The 19,219-nt window shown below is 43.2% G+C and overlaps 1 protein-coding gene across 1 annotated transcript in view; it reads right to left on the reverse strand.

Moving 5' to 3' along the window:
* Window positions 1-468: 468 nt before the first annotated feature.
* The window catches only part of MAP3K9 (mitogen-activated protein kinase kinase kinase 9), a 70,385-nt gene continuing 51,634 nt past the window's right edge, over window positions 469-19,219 (reverse strand). The window contains exons 5-11 of the mRNA XM_024218808.2: window positions 17,947-18,122; window positions 13,274-13,514; window positions 11,845-11,967; window positions 10,691-10,844; window positions 4,236-4,348; window positions 2,675-3,487; window positions 469-950 (exon numbers count right to left, since the gene is read on the reverse strand). Of these exons, the coding sequence (XP_024074576.2) occupies window positions 469-950; window positions 2,675-3,487; window positions 4,236-4,348; window positions 10,691-10,844; window positions 11,845-11,967; window positions 13,274-13,514; window positions 17,947-18,122 (2,102 nt within the window). The remainder of the gene's footprint in view (window positions 951-2,674; window positions 3,488-4,235; window positions 4,349-10,690; window positions 10,845-11,844; window positions 11,968-13,273; window positions 13,515-17,946; window positions 18,123-19,219) is intronic.

The raw sequence follows: 19,219 nt of genomic DNA on the forward strand, positions 1-19,219 counted from the left end.
AAGAATGGGATTCAGTGAAGCAAATCTCCAAATATTTGCTATTTCTCCCACTTGGACAGCCTTGGGAAAATACCAAACACCAGTGCCTGATATAGTGTAATACTTGGGATCTCAGGATCCAGGTTAATACTGGGATATATACCAATATACAACATTTGTCAAGCTCTGTGAGGTCAAATACAGAGACTTTGATATGATCATTTTTGCTTATTGCCATTTCAAACTGCAACAACAAGATAAGGAAGACTACAGAAAATCCCCACAGCAAAAGTCAGCAGCTTTGAGTTGCCCAGTTACATCCAACTGCAGACAAAAATCAGACAGTCAGACAACACATTTTCAATAGAGGCAGCACCATTATATGATCTCAGTAGCATCGCTCCATTTTATCTGTCTTCAAAGTGCATTCTCAGTGCAAGTAGTATGATTGACTCTAAAGGGGCTTACTGCCCCCTAATGGATTTCATGCTAAGACCAGAACTCTTGTTTCAGTTCATACGCTGCAGGTTTGGTTGTTTTAAGTTCAGTTCTGCATAGCGGAACCGTGCTGTCCTGGCTCTGCCCCTCAACATCTATGTCCAATAGCATCCGCTCCTCTACAGGAATACCCACCTGGAAAGGAAGCAGAGCAGGAAGTCCTGGCCTCTCCTCTACGGTGCTGCTGCTACTAGCAAAGCAGGAGTCCAGATTGCTTGGGGTGTCGGTACTTGAACTGTTGGCAGAGGATTCACCCCTGGCTTGGCTGGGTGACACAAACCACCAGGGATCAAGCCGCTGCCGATTGGCTGAAGGGCGTGGCCTTGGCAAGAACTCCAAGGTCTTGGGTCTTTCCAGTGTGGAGTCCTGCTGTGCATTCCAGCGTCTTGGGGTTGGAGGAAAGACAAGGTTGGGGTCTGGCAGGCGAGGGACCTCATTTGGATCTTGGCTTGGGCTGGGAGTTTTTAATACACCTATCCAAAAAGAGACAGAAAGAGAGAGAAAAAAGACATCACTTAGATAGATACCTTAAATAGCTCCAACTTGACTTTAATGCCCAGATACACTAAAGGCATGTGCAAAAATAAGATAATATATCCAAAATTCAGAACCCCTCAGTTTTCATCTGAAACACTATATGTGAGGTAGACCACTGGGAGCTTGGGGGAGCTTTGACCCTTTCCCCCAGAAAATTTTGGTATTGCATTAATAAATATAGGAAACACTGAGTTGAGAATAGAAGTTCCAGTGTGGACAAATTATTAAAAGGGGACAAACATAGTTTTCCAAACAACAAAGAAGTCTATGCCCCTGTTGTATTGATTTGAGATAAGGGACTGGTCCACTGGCTCCTGGACTATTCTGGACACACTAGTGAGATACAGCTGCTCCAATGCTATATAATCAGATCACTTAAAGCTCGAGTAGGAAACCTTAATCTTGTCACTCAGTGGTTCTGGGATGCTTCACTCTATCATCTTAATGTTCATTTAATGTATTTTAATAGAATATACATAATAAGCATAATGTCTCATCATATGAATTTGTATATGGTGAAGAATTCCAAAGCAGAATTTATTGTTCAGTAAATGAAGTTTTAAGTTTTCACTAAAGCTATTTTAATGAGCATAAATGACTATGTTAACTTGTATCTCACTACAGACCCTGATACAATAGGCCATTGTCCTGGCAGGCTGCAGTTGTTCTAAGCAGCTACAGCCCCTTAGATCAGAGAACAATTCCAGTGTTTCTCCCCCCCGTAGCGGTAAGGAATTTGGGATGTTGTGGAGGCTCAGTCCCTGGTAAAGGTTTGGCGGCAGAGCACACCTTGTACTCCCCAACACGAACCCTCTTGCCAATGAACAAAAAGTGGCACCGGCTCAGTCCAGAAGGCCTCACGTCCATTTTTTTGTTGGCTTTCAGAATAGAAGTTGCCTTGAAAGCATAAGGGGAACTTAAGGAAGGGTAAAGCATGAAGGTGGAATCCTCAGGAACGAACAACGGAAGTGACATTATACTTGGATAATGCCTTCTGTCCAAGAAACTAATGTAGTAAGCCTCACAATACCCTTTGATGAGGAAAGAGAGAGAGAAAGGTTATGTGACTTGCCCAAAGTTGCACAGTGAATCAGTGGTGACACCAGGCCTAAACTGTTTAGAGCAGGGGTTCTCAAACTTCATTGCACCACAACTCCCTTCTGACAATCCCAGGAGGGGGAACCGAAGCCTGAGTCTGCTTGAGCTCTGCTGCCCCAGGTGGGGTAGGGGGGCCAAAGCCCCAGGGTTTCAGCCCTAGACAAGGGGCCTGTAACCTGAGCCCTGCCAGCCAGGGCCCCCTCAGATTTTGGCTTCAGCCCCAGGCAGTGGGGCTTGGGCTTTGGTTTCGGTTTCAGCACTGTGCCCGAGCAAGTCTAAGCCAGCCCTGGCGACCCCATTAAAGCAGGGTCATGACCCACTTTGGGGTCCCAACCCACAGTTTGAGAACCGCTGGATTAGAGTATTATTTTATTTATTAGTAGTATAAAGGTAATGCCTAGGAGCCTTTGCCACAGACCACTGTGCTAGGCGCTATATAAATACAGAGTATTCACTCTCTCAGTGAACAAAGGCACAAGAGGGAGGGATAGGAGAACCACTGCACTAACTGTCTGGCCTTCATTCTGAAGACTGAGAAAGAGAAGGAGGAGGAGAAACTTACCTGCGCCCAGTGCACCAGTTAAACAGTTACTGGAAGTGCACCCACTGGGAGAGCACCCATTGGCAACCAGTCCAGCCGCTTTGATGGCCCCATCAGAAGGGGTTCGCCTGTGCCTCCTTTGCTGGGCATGGGAAGAGAGAGTCACATGTGTGGGAGTCAGGGATTGGTTGGGGTCCTGCTTGAACCTCTCAATGCGTACATTGACCAGCGGGTTGGTAACTACTGTCAAGGGAGCCTTGACTGTCACAGGGCTGACGGGCATCTCATACACCACAATCTCATCACTGTCTGAGCGCAGCAGGGAACGGGTGGAGTTACATTCAGAAATGGAAGACAGGGAGAGGAGGGTCAGTGAGGTGGATGGCTCGCCCAGCAGCAACAGGGGGTCCTCTTTCTTGAAGAGCTTCCGGGAAGGTGGGCTGGTGCTTCTGCGTGGGCGCCCAGCCCGCTGGAAAATACTGTCGCGCTTCTTCTTCTCCTCCTTGGGTGGTTCCAGCTCATCCTGGATCAGCAACTGGCACTTGCCTACCTCCAACAGATCAAAGCCCAGGCCTGCAGCAGCCAGCACTGCTCCACAACCAAGCAAGGCAACCTCCCACCGCTTATGCTGGGAGCCACCCCGCTTAAGGCTATTGGTCGGGGTGAGCTGAGGGGTGCTTGTAGCAGAATTCATGGGGGTGGACTCCTCATTGGCATCACTGGGTGGGCCATCCAAGTCTCCGCTCTTCTGAAATGGGATGCAGAGGTACGATGGGGTGCGCCCAGGTGAAGGGTGCGCTTCGTCTCCATTAAAACACTCGCTGTCCTCATCCTCTGCAAAGCAAATGAAAAATACTTTGTGTTGGCATAACATTTTCACCAGAGAATCACAACATGCCTCACAAACATGAATGGATTAAGCTTCACAAAGCATGCAAAGGAGGAAATGCCTTCATCTAAGCACTAACTATTTAACCATAGTCAAATGTGAATAGGCTCTTCTGTCCAAGCTAGGCAATCCAAGACTGCACAAAAAGCTGGCCCTTGTGGATGTGAATCCAGCTCGCAAAGCTGGTGCAGGCTGGGAGCACTGAAAAGGTGCTGACCAAGAGTAGCATTTCTGAAAAGAGCTCCTCAGCCCTCCCAGCAGTAGATTTACACATAAGGACATGTTTAGAAAGGTAGGGAAGGAGACAAGAACCACTCCCACAGTACTTCCTGTAAGTGATCTATCCCTATATTGCAGCACCCAAATATCCTTTCCCAACAGCATTATTAACAAGAAAGATCACAAAGTTTCTAAGGAGTGCAGAGCTACCACAGAGGACAGAGAGCTGGACAGTGGTTTTGAGAGGTTTGGGGTAAGAACTGGTGAGCTGCAGAGTGTGGAGAGATGGGAAGGGAGTGAACACACAGAAAATCCAAAAGGCGAGATGAGAAAGAGGGCATTCCTTGTGGACATTAAGGTGAAATAGTGAGCCACCAAAGTGAAGACATTGGAGTAAGATGCCTTGGATGAAAAGAATTGCTTACGCAGGGATGTGTGCATGTGCGTGAAATAAAGTACGTGGTCTGCCCTTACCCATCTCTGCTAGGCTGGTGAATCCTGGCAAGGCAGGTGTAGTTCTCTGGACCTTCCTTAGGTTTGGAGCACTAGATGACCATTGTTTGTATCCATCTACCAGAGACTTCAGGCTGGAGGAGGAAAAGACAGGGAAAAAATATGTATTACACAAGACTAATATAACTGAGTTCAAAAAAAGAATTAAATAAGTTAATGAAGGATCGCTAATAGCCATTGATGAACCTAAGATAATCAGGGATGCAACCCCATGCTCTAGGCATCCCTGAACCTCTGACTGCTAGAACCTGAGACTGGGGATGGATCACTTGATGAATTGGTTCTGTTCACTCCCTCTGAAGCATCTGGCACTGATCACTGTCAGAAGACAGGCTACTAAGCTAGATGGACCATTGGTCTGACCCAGTATGGCCATTCTTATGATTCTTCTCCCCTACATTTCCAAATACTATTCTATTTAGGACTGCAAGCCTGGGCCAATTCATCTCCACATAGACAGAGCTAATGCCCTCCTGAAGTAAGACATTTTGAAACAATGACATGTTTCCACCACTAAAGAAAAAAAAATGAAAAAGCATCTCTCCTACTGTACTGACAGTGTGGCAAGTACAGGGATGTCTGCTGAGAGTCAATGATGTGTGGGGGTGCAGGACTTTACAAAATACCATTTTAGCAGAACATGCAGAGGCAATTATAGAAGATACAGAAACTAAGCAAAACTCAGTTCTTTTACCAAAATGTTGCAACTCCCATCTTAAGGCAGGTGCAACAATATATATCAAGCAAAGAAAATTAATTAATCTCCAAGAATATTTCAGCATAAAACAAAGCAATAATGAAAGCTGAAAATCACTGCAGGGAATGGGATGTGCCAAGGTCATGCCTTGTATATTTAACCCTTTCCAAAAAAACAATTTTAGAGCAACCAGTTAACAGTGATTATAGTCAAACGTGTAATACCAGTGCACCTTGGAATGACTATATTATAGACCCAACAGTCAATGCACCCATATACTGTATAATTGTATCATTCATTTTCTTCTAAATATGGGCCAGAACTAAAAGCTCTAATCCAAACTCAAACTTTAGGGGAGTTAGGATCTGCAGCCAAACTTTTTGTGGCCCAGATGGATCTTTATTTTCTATCCACACAAGCTTGTTACCATCACATTGTTTACTTCCTAGGGCCACTGTCAAGCCACTGAGAATGTTGGAACTTTCAGTGGTGCAACTTTTTGGCACATCAGCAAGGATATCAGCACCCATTAATTGTCTTGTACTATCTGGACTTGTAGATTTGAAATGACTCCCTTCAAACTTCTAAAGTTATACACGTCACAGCTTAGGTGAAAAGCTAAGACCCAGCTAAGAAAGTCAGAAGCTGAGAGAGAGGAGATCTAACCATGCCAGTAAGTCAAGGTCAGCAATCTCACTGTACTATGGATGTGTACAAATTAACTCAATGGGCTGGGAAAGAGCATGTTTAATGGTCAGAGAATGAGAATGCAGATCAGGAGATCTGGGTTATATTCCTAGCTGTGTTGTTAACTTGTGTGATCTTGGGGAAGTCACACAATTCTCCTGTGCTTGTTTCACAAATCTATAAAATGGGAATGATACTGACCTCCTTCCGGGGTTCTCATGAAGCTTAATTCATTACTGGAGGCACTCTGCACTTTTTAGTGCCTTTCACCTAGGATCTGGATCTCAAAGTATTATTATTACAGATTTCATTGTGGGAGTATGGATTTCCTTTACTCTCTAGTTAATTAAGGTGCTCCTGTAGTTCACTGGACAGAGGACTATCTTTTTGGAGCAAGATTGCAAAGTCTACACTTGATTTTGCACACGATCAGTTGGGTGATGACTGTTGTATTACCTTAGAACCACAAATATTTCCAATTTAGAGGCATAGTTTTAAATTACATTAAAAACATTCTGTTCTCATCGGTCTTGAGATGTTATCATTCTTCCACATTAATCACTCCCACTAGAGTGTGTGCAATATCCTGCCATGAGTTTGAATCCAGTCAGCGCAAAGTTGATCTTATGCCCCAATGGAAGGCGTCCATGTGACTTAGCAACAAGAGTGTGACTGATGGGGTGACCTACACAAGGACAAAATTCTATGTCATGATTTATTCATCCCAAGATGTGCTGTAACTATGTGATAAAACAACCTGGTAGCTTTAGTTATATTTAAGCATCCCATCTATATATACACCTGGATAAATAAACACAGAGAAGGAGACATTAAGGAATGGATAGATGGTGAATGCAAGCAAAAAGAAGAGGGAGCACTATGCTCACCCCAAGGGTAAATGCCAAGGTCTTTTATAAGGTATATAGACAATTAGTATGGAGTCTTTCTCCATGGAGTTGGAAGGGTATGTACTAGGTTCTCAATGTATACAGACAGTAAACAGCAAAACAGTGAATAATGCACAACTATTGTCAGTCTAGCCTTCACCTTCATCCTGATATCCCTGAAGATTACAGGGGTGTTCTGGGCTGCCCTTTGTGGCACAGCACGACACATCAACTTCTTCTGCTTCTCTATGCCTCCTTCTAGACACAGCTTCCTTCATAAAAAAGCAGAGGTCGAAGATTCATTGGCACTGAAAGTGAGCCTTACTTTGAATATGAAGACTAGGAGTGATCAGAATAATTCCAAGACTTTGCTGAAGTTGAGTAATTATTATTTTCACCTCATTCTTACATTCTTTTACCATTTCACTCCCATCCAAATTACAAACATTGCTACCCACAGTCCCTGCAGGCCTGACAAGGAGACTGCTGCACAACATACACGCCACTAGGGTGCGCTTGAAAGCAGTTCAATATATATATTCCACTTGCTAAAGCACATCACCTCTGGAACAGTACTAGTTGACAGCACTAGCAGCCAAACTACCTACTCCCCCCCCCCCCACCCATCCTGGCACCTTTTGCGCGGGGGTGGGGGGAAAATCTAGGTTTAGATTTTTTCAGTAGCCTATTTGGGTGGGAAAGTTGATAGGGTATTCATATATTTATGTTATGAGAAAGTAGTAACTACATTTGTCCTCCTCAGCCTCCCTTCCCACTAGAAAACCCATTATCCCTCTCCTTGGGAATTCCTACAAGCTCCTTCTTTAGCCTGTGAGTTGATTAGATCTCATTTGGTCAGTAAATTGCCAAACATGTAATGGGATCCTTAATAATGTCTCATCTGAAAGAGAGAGTCTCCAACAGTACACTGTCCTTTAAACACCATGCTGGGGCATTGGTACAGTCCTGACACAGGAAAGTGTGTCTGCTACTGAATTTCCAACACCACTTTTTGCAGGAAAAGGATTTTCTTTGAAAGTCCCTCATCTATGTATTGATCAGGTTATGTCCTGCTTGGCTTGCGAGATCTGAAAGGGATCACAGCTCAAGGGCCTATAGCTACCATAAATCCATAAATGTCACCTTCAGTCCAACAGAACATTAAAATCACACAAACACTAACAACCCAACTGCGGGTGTGAAAACCTGAAAGTGTCTATCCCTAGACAGAACAAAAATCTCCCATGTCACAACAGCAGGCTGAGGCCAGGTCACTATCAGCTGACTTGATGAGGTGGGGCTCAGAATTAGAAGACTAAGGGTTTCCATCAGACACCCTAAAGTAAATATCACAAACTCACAATGTAAATGTCATGACGCTGTTCCAAGTTATGTTCAGCCTTAATCAGTCCCTGCCAGTTCAGCATATCAGCCTGTTATCAGGTATGCATATCTCTGCAGTTCATAGACAAGCTTTAAAAGGATAAAAATAATCACTGTCATTTTTCAGTGACTGGCTTTATATAAACCTGAATTTAGAGTGCAGGTTTTTGTTTTTTTCCTTCCCCCAAGAGCTCTGGCTACCAGCCCCAGGTAGGTGGGGCTCGTGCAAAAGGAACATGCACACCCGGGAGGTGGGGATAAAAAGGACAGCCAGAGCCTCACCACCCAGGCTCAGGTTCTCCTTCCCCTTCCCTCAATCTCACAGGGAGGCAACCTGGGCTCTCCTTCTTCCCCCCAGCCAATCCCTCACCTGGAGGTGGCGGGGCTCCAGCTGTCAGCCCTGGGGTGGCAGCAGCAGCACAGAAGTAAGGGTGGCAATGAGGCACTAAGTCTGCTGTGAAAAGTGATATTGACAAATATCACTTTTCACATTGCCACCCTTACTTCTCTGCTGCTGCTGGCATGGCGCTGCCTTCAGAGCTGAGCACCAGTGAGCAGCTGATGCTCTCCGCTCTGCCTTCAGAGCTGGGTGGCGGTAAATGTATTTGTGTTGGGGGGGGGGAAGAGAGGGAGTCTAGCTTCAACTTCCAGCCATTGATATCTTTCACTGATAAATTGAAGAGCTCATTATCAAACATTTGATCACCATGTAAGTACTTATATGGTAATCAAGTCATCCCATAACCTTCTCTTTATTAAGCTAAAGAGATTGAGCTCCTTGAGTCCATCATTATAATACGGGTCTTTTAATCCTTTAATCATTCTCGTGGCTCTTCCCTGAACCCTCTACAATTTATCAACTTGTTACTGTGACTTGTTTTTTTTTTTAAATCCCTGTTGGAAAAGATATGGCAAAGGATAAAGGAGATAAGGATTCAAAGATGCCTTGGCAGAGAGCTATGTAGGCAACTGAAATGACAAGAATGTTGCTAGCCAGGATTAAAGAGCACTGGCACAGCTCTGTGGGAAAAGCTTCAAGGGAATTTTTCACCTATGTCTGGCACTTAAGTGAGTGAGCCTTAAAATTTACCTTTAACTAACCAAAAAGAAAATAAAAATGGGGAGTGTGCCTCAGAGTGACTGCAGCTTATTGCAGCTCTGTTTGCTTTAAAGAGCCTCTCAGTCTGGCATGATTTCAATGAGCAGCAAGGGTTCATCATATATTCACTTCATTGCCCATTCAGCAAAACAGTCACCATGTTCCAGATGCTGCTCTGTACAATGCTGTAACCTTACTGAGTTCCTCTGTAAGAGATGAGCAGTCAGTCACAGAGATAGCATCTCAGTTTTGCAGGGAACAGGATTAAGTTAATTTCAACCACTTTTAGCAAACTGGCAAATCCCATCCTCCTAGCTCCCTGTGCACAATAGATGCTTCACCCTTTCCAGCTGTTTTGCAGGGGAAGAAGTGGAAGAGAAGAAGAGGTTTTAGAATCATAGAATATCAAGGTTGGAAGAGACCTCAGGAGGTCATCTAGTCCAATCCCCTGCTCAAAGCAGGACCAACACCAACTAAATCAGAGTTCCAACTCTCTCAGGGTTCCAACAAAAGGCTTCTGGACTTCAAGGCAGAAGCATTTTTCTACCATCAACATTTTTTCCTCCACCTTTTAAATGTAATGCTGGTGAAAGACATGGGACTATGTGATAAATAAAGGAATTAATTCTCAAGAGTTATCTACAGAACAAATACAGCCTGAGCAGTGGCCATGCAAGCTCTCTCCACACTGCCCTGCTAATTTGCCTCAAAAGCCTGGGCTAGAAAGACCACCGTTTAAGGGAGATTGTAATTTAATTTCCATGGACCATTCAATCCTTGGCTTTTCTGCAGGGGGCAATCAATGCCAATTTTGGTGGGCAGGTTTGTTATATGGACACTTGTCTTCCAGGAATTTGGCAAACTAACAGACACCAGACTCATTTCAGATAGGCTACTGACCAGCTATCAGATTTTTTCCCCACTACAAATCTGGGCTGCGTCCAGACTAGCAACCTAGGGGTGAAAGGCTCTATATCCAAACTTCAAACCTAGGAGGCATCAAGTCACCTCAGATTTTTTAATCATATCATTAAAAATAAATACTAATCTTTTAAGCAGCATCACAAAAATGCTGAGGTTTGAATCCTGGTATACAGTCTTCACATAAGACTGGAACCACAGAGTAGAAATCAACAGCAGCAGACTTGGCACAACATCTCTACAAGTATACATATACTTTTTAAAAAGGCTGAAAAAATATCTACCTGGCTCCTCTAGTCCCAGCTTAATACTACTACACAAGAGAAGGAAAATATGTATTCAAAGGGTGTAAATATGAAGGATGGAGAAGAATATTTCAGGGTAGTCCAAAGGGGGTATAATTAGAAGCTGGAGGATATCGAGCTACAGAAAATTTAGACTAAATATCAGGAAAAGACAAACTACCCTGGACAAAGTACTGGAAAGCACACTGAAAAGAACACCGCTGCACTGGACCTCTGAGGATGGATTAGATGTGACTTTACCTGTTTCTTCTATCTCTAATGTCTGTGAGACAATGGATAAATAATTATTTCAGCTGAAAATTGTGGCAGATCTGCAGGACAGAGATGGAGTTTTACCAGGCAGCCCTTCTGAGAACCAAGTGCACATAAGCAGCTTTAAAGTTCAGAAAACTTTGGCCATTCACACTTCCCCCGGACCCAGTCCTATTTGTTCTTACCCATCTTCTCCTGCAGCTAACTCCTTATGACAAAGAGAACTTGGTCCCCAGGTACGCCCTTTCTTCTTCTGGCTTCTCTTCTCTTCCTCCTCTCCTTCCTCCTTCTGTAAGACTGAGTTGCATCCCCATGCTTTGCTGCTTTCGCCAGGTGTCACTATGGAAACCAATAAGGGGGGGGGGAGGAGAAAGGATGGGCACATAGGGCAGGAAAAACAAAAAATGCTGCCTGCACCTCTTGAGTGGCAATGTAGCACTCTTCAGCACTGGTGAAAAGAGAAGCAAGGCACAATGCTATAGACCCTGAAGGAAATGTATTAACACTACTTAACCAACCACCTGAAGAGTGTGAAGTGCTCACCAACATCAAACAATTTAGCCACACAACACCCACATGACACAGATAGATTTGTTTTAATCCTTATTTTAGAGATGGAGAAACTGGCACAGAGGTTAAGTAGCTTGCCTAGGGGTCACACAGGAAATCAGTGGCAAAGTAGGGAATAGAACACAAACCCAAAAGAGGTTTGGCAAAGGCAATGGCTGTGTAATCCTCCCTCATCATGCCTCAACTCTGAGCTGGAAAGAGCACCTGGAGAGGCCTTCAGAGCCTATTTAATCCTTGGATCCTCTTCTAAAACTGCCAACAAGAGAACAGAAATCCAACTCTCATGATGCTGAGACCCACACTAATCACTAGGCAACACTGCCTTCATATTGCCCCTGTAAGGTCTCCACTTCCTGGCTGCTTGTTATGACAGGGCCACATTCCCACACCAATTGCTTTCATTTTTCTTGAAATGTTTTTACCAAACAATTTCCATTCCTTTGCCACACACTTCTCTTTCAGCCTATCCAGCTGATCCACCTCAAAAATACATTCTGAACTTGCAAATATATTCCATACATTCAGTTATAGCAAACAGGCTGTATCCCCGAGAAATATACTTTCAATCAATCAGCAAGTGCCCAGAAACACAAACAAGTGAAGTTCAATTTCTGGGAGAAGGAACATTCCCCACCCTCACTCTCCACAGTTAGGCTTAATTCAGGAACGTTTATAATCCTTTCCTAAACAAGGCTCACAACACCCCACTGCAGCGCCTGCTAGACATATTATATTCTTCCCAAGTTCAATGTTATAGCAAGCTCCTTACACTGTATGGCCCTGAGTCTGGGAATGATGGTAGGACTTGCAGGAGGACTGGAACAACTACTGATCAAGCTTTTCCTTTTGTCCATGGTTGGAGATGCTTGTACAGTGAATTTGTGCTGGAAATCTGTTTAAAAAAAAAAAAATCACAATTAAAATACTCATTCATGAACCACAACAAAAAAAGATTATTAATTCTTTCTAGTACCTTTGCAGAATGGCACCAGTGTTTCAGTGCATCTTTGCAAGCACATAAACCCCCAATTTGCACACACACCTAACGCAGCCTGAAGATTAGCGCTTTGCATCTGGACATACAACTGCAAAGGACGCATATAAATGTGTCTAGTGGGGGACTGACATTCCTACCCATATGTACCTGCATAATTTTTCAGGTAAAATCCTTTTCATCTCATTTCCCAAAGAGACTTATGGGGCAAGCAAAAATTCATGAAACAAATGTTTACCATCTTATTAAAGATGGTTATTATTAAAAATATAGTCTACCACCATCACTCTCCCCAACTCTCAGTCTCCCTTCGGAGACAGAGTTAACAGTGCAGTACATGTTAAGAACCATCTATAACAAGGCTGCCGACTCTGGGTGAATTATATAATCAAACACATGCAGCTTTCTGTTTCTCGCCAGTTTGGAACTCCCCAAGCAATTTGCACATTCAGTACTCACTCTTATCACAATGGACTCACTACTCAATTGACAGCCATCCTCATTCTCCCACCCACTTCCCCAACTGTTGACCAACCAAGTGACATTTTCCATCCAGTCTTGAGGGAATAAAGCAGCAGTTTAATTCTGTATTTATGTGCTAAATAGTAGTGTTAAGAAGTTGAGTGCTGTAGTCCTCATAATCTTCCCTTAGCTACCCAACATGACTCTCAGAGTCCCAAGGTCATTTCCCACACCAGCAGTGCAATGGGCTATGGTTGCTGTTCTGATATCAAATATACCCATATCAGTTTTATTTAACAATAAGACGACCCCAGAGTAGACACTTCCACCATTTTCAGGTACTGCCTTCAATGAAAGTGGGCATTTGGGGTATTGTTGAACTAAATGTTGCATTGGTAGTTAAAATTAATATTTTGCTTTAAAGTGAACTTCCTGATACCAGCTGCAGACTAGTGATGTGTGCTATAAACACTCAAACATTCAACAATCCTCTTTAACCACATCCTTACCCTTTGGACAATGTTAGTCATAGTGCATCCTATTGTTACCATTTCCTGTGTTTTTCCCTATAACCACTGACCTTTAATTTCTTGATGCCAAAGAGGTTGGGATTTCTTAAGGCACATCTTGTGACCATCCAATGGGCCTTTCTATGATTGCAGGCACAAAGGAGCTACATTTAACAGAAACTCCTTTGGCACAAGAGGACCCTTCTACCACCCGGCACTACAGCATCACTGACCTGAAGGGAGGCTGATGCGATTGCCATCTTTCAACTTAAGACGGTTCTTCTTGAACTTGCCTATACGCTTCTTCACCCGAGGCTTCTCCTGGCACAGCTGGTGGATGATGATGTTGAGCTCCCTTTCTAGGATGTCAATCTCACGCTCCGCCAACTCCTGCTCCCGCCGCCGCAGCAGCTCCTCATGGTTCTTCTGCTGGAGTGCAGCACGGGTCAGCTCCTCCTCCCACGTGCGCAGCTCCTGCAGGGAGGAAAGAGAGAATTCCGTTTATATCCATTTGTTCTGATGCTAACATTGTCCCTTAACTTCAATAACTCCTCTCTCTCTTGTGTTTATCCCTCTAATGTATATTAACGGAACTGGCACATGAAATTGCCAGTCCTATAGCAAAGGATTTTTAATGAATCCATAAACTCAGGGGATGTAAACTATGCCTGGAATATTGCTAATATAGCACCTATTTTTAAGAAAGGAAACCACAGGCCCATTAGTTTGACCTCAATTTTATGCAAGGTATTGGAACAAATTTTTAAAAACAAAGTAGTTAAGGACAGAGGTAAATGGTAACTGGGATAAAATACAACATTGTTTTACAAAAGGTAGATTGTGACAGACCAACATGATCTCTTTCTTTGAGAAGATCACCAATTTTCTAGACGAAAGAAATGCAGTAGATCTAATTCCACATGCTGGGCTCCTGCTTCCCCCCACCCATTCCTGTATCCCCTTCTGTTCCCCATCCCTTCCTCTCCATGCCTCCCTCCTCCCAACAGGCACTCATGGTTGTAGAGGAAACAGGCTGGCACTAGGACCCAGGAGGTGGCGTTCAGCTGCTGAGGCAAGACCCAGAGCGCAGGGAAAAGCCGCTCTGTCCTGTTCTGTCCACTCACCATGAGCCAAAACATGCCAGTGAGCAGGGTCAGGGCGCATTTTTCCCAGAGTCCCCCAATTGGTCGGGGGCCTGGGGCCTGTCAGCCCAGTGGCTAATCTGCCACTGTGGAGGAGGACCGGAATATCCTACAAGATTACCTTGAAAACTGGAATAATAGAAATGGGATGAAATTTAATAGTGCAGAGTGCAAGGGCATGCCTTTAGGGACTAACTGCAAGAAATTTTACTATAAGCAGGGAATGTATCAGTTGGAAGTGACAGAGGAAGAGAAAGACCTGGGTCTACTGGTCGATCACAAGAGGACTATGAGTCACCAATGTGATGTGGCTGTGAAAAAGGCTAATGCAATCCTAGGATGCAGCAGGCGAGGTATTTCCAATAGGGACAGGGAAGTGATAGTATCATTATACAAAACACTGGTGAGACATCATCTGGAATACTGTTTACACAGTTCTAGTCTCTCACGGTTGAGACAGATGAATTCAAACTGGAACTGGTGCAGAGAAGCGCTACTAGGATGATCAGAGGAATGGAAAACCTATCTTATGAGAGGAGACTCAAGGAGCTTGGTTTGTTTAGCCTAACAAAACAAAGGCTGAGGGGAGATATGGTTGCTCACTACAGATACATTAGAGAGATAAACACAAGAGAGAGAGGAGTTCAACTGGTTTCAAGACTGAGGTCGGTAAGTTTGTGGAGGGGATGGTATGATGAGATAGGCCACATGCCATCATAGACAATCTGCAACTTCTAGAAGTAAGTATCTCCAATGGCCAGAGATGAGACAATAGATAGGGAGAGCTCTGAATTACTACAGTAAATTATTTCCCAGATATCTGGTTGATGGGTCTCGCTGATACATTCAGGGTCTAACTGACTGCCGTATTTGAGGTTGGGAAGGAATTTTCCCCCAGGTCAGGTAGGCAAAAAATCCCCACGGTCTCTGCCATTCTCTGAAGCATGGGGCTTGGGTCACTCTCTATTTGAATTAGAGTAAATGGTGAATTCTCTGTAACGAAGTCTTTAAATCATTATTTGAGGACTTCAGTAACTTATCTGAGATTATGGGTTTATTGCAGGAGTGGGTGAGTGAGGTTCTGCGGCTTATGACGTGCAGGATATCAGACTAGATGATCACCATGGTCTCTTCTGGTCTTAAAGACTGAGTCTATGAGCTCTAACACAAATCTACACAACAACATTCTCAAGAGAGATGAAGTAAGGTTTATTTGTTTCCTTTCAAATGTTCATTATATAGAGGTCATTCCTATCAACTCATGCTAGGGTGCAGCATCCCTGTGAATATGGAGGTCTTTAAAGTTAACTTTTCACCTTGCCCTTTGTTGATGAAACGGATCAACTGGAATTAATTGTTCCTGAGATCTCCAAATCCTTTGCTCTCCCCATCAAATTCCTTCCTTCTCACCACAAGGACAAAAGGTTTCAGAAAAATCACAGAATAATTATCTCCAGTTGGTCAATTTCACTGCAGAGGTAAAAGTTGAAGAGTTCAAGTTTAATTCCTTTTGGTTTGGAAGCATCCTGTTAAATTGTATGGATTTTTAAACTGATTCTCTCTCTCTCTCTCTTTCCTTTTCTTCTTTTTTTTGTAACCTCATTGTTATCTGTAATACCATCCTACAAGCTTGATAATAAGCTTTATTTAAAAAACAAACACTAGTTGTCAAAGTAAGTATTCTTCAAAATGTCCTTTTTTGAATGCTATAGAGGATTCATATTTTTACTTCTATAATAGTAGCACCAGAAGCTCCAATCAGGATTGGGGCCCCCCACAGTGCTATGCACTGTACAAACAGATAGTTCCTGCTCTGAAAAATTTATCAATTTAAGAAAAACTAAACATTTAAATAATTTTAAAATTTAATTCTCATAACTGATGGTTTTGTTTACTGTTTCATTTTCTGCCTCTAAAGCACTAACATAATGCTGTTGTACCACATGTACCAAAGGACACCACCACCAGAGGGAAGTGTTTATATGCAAAAAAAAAGTTCATGTAATTTAAAAAAAAAGTTCTGAACACATTTCTATTCACAGTAAGGGTTTTTTGGTTTTTTTTGCTTGTTTGTTGTTTTGTGTTTTTTAAAGAGCCCTTTCTCCCTCAACCCCTAAATTAACATTTGAGTCTAAAGCAAATTGACCTTTAAGTGACAATTTCATTATAGATAAGCTCATTGTTCCCTTAACCTTGGTTAGGCATATATCCACCAGCCCAACTGGTGGACCTATTAAGTCATTCCATTGTAATACACTGATGGGGACTTCCTCCTCTCTTCTTATACTGACCATAGTAAGCAGATGTTTTACAAGGGCAGTAAAGGAGCTGCTGCAGTTTATGTTCACTTTTCTGACAGTACACGAGAACTCCACCTCCATTCACTGAGCAGCCTTTATTTTTGGTGGCGGACATTGCCCATCCCCTTGTCCTTACTATCCTCCAATGCTGTCTCCACTTAGTCTGCTGCCACACTCAATCACCCAGTGTTTCTCTTACACTTACTAGACAGCTCAATGCCACTATTGGGAAGGGGAAGGAGGAAAAGGGAAGGCAAAGGGACCTGCTGGTGTCTTCCAGGAAAACAGAGAAAACAGGGTAGGGAGTAGCTGGGTGACAGATGCTTCAGTGGCTCCAGTGACTATTTGCAGCAGAGACCATAAAGAAAAGTATAGGAAAGGCAGATAGCTTTTTAGCGAGCCAGCCACCAGCTGTGTTTCTTTTTCCTCTTGCCCTGCATCAGTTCCAGACACTTGGAGAACTCCTGCTATGGGGAGGGGGCAAATCAGGGTACAACACCTCTGTCTACTTGAACTTCTCTTCTCGCTGATCCATCCTCTGAGGCTATTTCCATTTTGTCTTTACTGTTGCTCTTGCCTATTGGCAATCCCTACAGTCTAGAGCCTGGGGAGGACAGAGATTAGAGGCTCCATGTGTGTCACAATCTGGTTACTGATACTGCAGGCCATGTGGTGCAGCCCAAATCCAATACATTTTAAGTGTTCATGTGTATTTGACACCTAGAACAGCACTGCAAAATTTAGTGCCATATCAACTAAATCAGTCAAGTGGGAAACTCATATGATTTGTGAAAGAAAGAGGTCAATACCATTACTAGCATGATTATATCAAGAGACCCCTAAAAATACAGGCATACTGACATTTTTAAAAGCTTCCCGAGTACATGATGAGCTGAGGTAATTCCCTACAAAGAGTCAAATTGGGTTGGCAGATGTACCTTGTGATCCAGTATCTGAAATATAATTTTTTAAAAAAAATGTAAGTCTCTAGCCCTTGTGGTTGTGACCAAAACCTTGAAAAGATGACCATTGTGTAACCAATACTGATGTTTGCTTGAATTTGCAGGCAGCCCGAAAAAACAGCTCTGAGAATGTGAGCTGCCTCTTCCATATTATTTGGGTGTTGACATATAAGCCTAATGATAATGTATTTGTCACGATTGTTAACAATTTCGCTGCCAGGTGACACATGGAAAAATGGAGAGGAACTATCATATTATGGAAAATCTTCAATATTTGTGACTGGAGTCTCATTTTGATGTCACAAGCGGGCAGAGTTTAGGTGTGGACACAGCATGGAAGAGTACTACAACCTAATTTGTTCCCATTCCAACCCCTTTATGTACATATTAAAAATGCCAGTAAAAGAAACTAACACACAAAGATACCACCTGTTTAGGCTGTGAAACTAGACAAGATCACAGTCCAAGATAACATGAGAGTGGAATGTTTTTCCCTTTTTACCTTTTCTTTGGCTCTAAGCTGATCAAACATCTCCTGGATCTCATGCTTCCAGTCTTCCTGCAAGGAGTGGAAGGAATCTTTGGGCATTTCAAAGAAGCCAGACTCCTCTATGGTAGTGAGTTGGTCTAGTATACTGCCGAAAGATGGTCGTGAGTGTGGGTCAGAATTCCAACAGTCTAAAACAGGACAAAGGCAAGCAAGTTGTTAAACATTAGAATAAGTAGGTTAGAGACTAAGCAGGTGGCAAGTTGTGTTTACTCCTTCTGACTGGCTAAGAATCGTGCACTATCGCATTTTTGTTAGCCTGCCTCTCCCATCCCCCAACCTCATCCTCATGTCTTCTCTTGTAGACTAAGCTCTTTGGGGCAGGGACTGTCATTTTAAATATGTCCTGATTTGGTGGCTTCTAAATGCTACTGAAATATAGATGTTAAATACATAAAATAGTTAGAGACTGACTCAATTTATAGATAACTACACTACCAAGCTTGTTAAAAACCACACAGCATAAATATTTCACCCAAATACTTTGCTTTAAACTCTAATTGGTTATGGAGCAGAGACTGATTTTGCTGTCAGAGCATAGTGAAGCAAGGGTTAGTATAAGCTTCTTCTGCACTTCACTGGAGAGTTAATTTGGGTGAATGGTACTTAAGTTAGCCTAGAGTGGGTGTGAGCAGCCACAATACAAAGCCATACCCAAGTTACTGTGTCCTCATTGGTGCTGTGCTCCCCCATGTGTGCTGCTAGGACTTCTGTGAGCATGTCTCATAGCTCTTTGTGCTGCAGTTAGCAGAGCCACTCTATAGATTCTTTTCCAGTGAATTGTAGAAGAACTCATCTGTCCTCCTGCACACAGAAGGAATTGTGAGAAGGCTTGAAGGACTATCAGCACTCCTGTGATTTAGCCTGCAACCTCACTGCAAAGTGGGCAGGTTATCTGTCTGAGTGAAAGCAAAGCTGGGCTCTAACCCATACTCCCAACTATGCCAGCTAGTTGAGGTAAAAAGAACCACTTAACTCAGGTAAGAGGGCTGATTGTGTGGATGAAAGGGAGGTGAGGGGCAACAACTGAGTAAGAACCTGAGCTAACTTTGCAGTGAAGGTATATCCTATCCTATATATCTTCAATTCTGATCTGCAATATACCTTGCTATTCTAGTCCCAGGCAGACACCCAGTTGTGTGGTATGTGTTTGTTTTAGATGAGCAAAGAACAAGTAACTTTTTCCACTTAATCTAAACCAGATTTGAGCTGCTACGTTTCAAAAAGT

Source organism: Terrapene carolina, unplaced genomic scaffold (genome assembly GCF_002925995.2).
Source record: "Terrapene carolina triunguis isolate 2854851 unplaced genomic scaffold, T_m_triunguis-2.0 Scaffold96, whole genome shotgun sequence".
NCBI lineage: Eukaryota > Metazoa > Chordata > Testudines > Emydidae > Terrapene > Terrapene triunguis.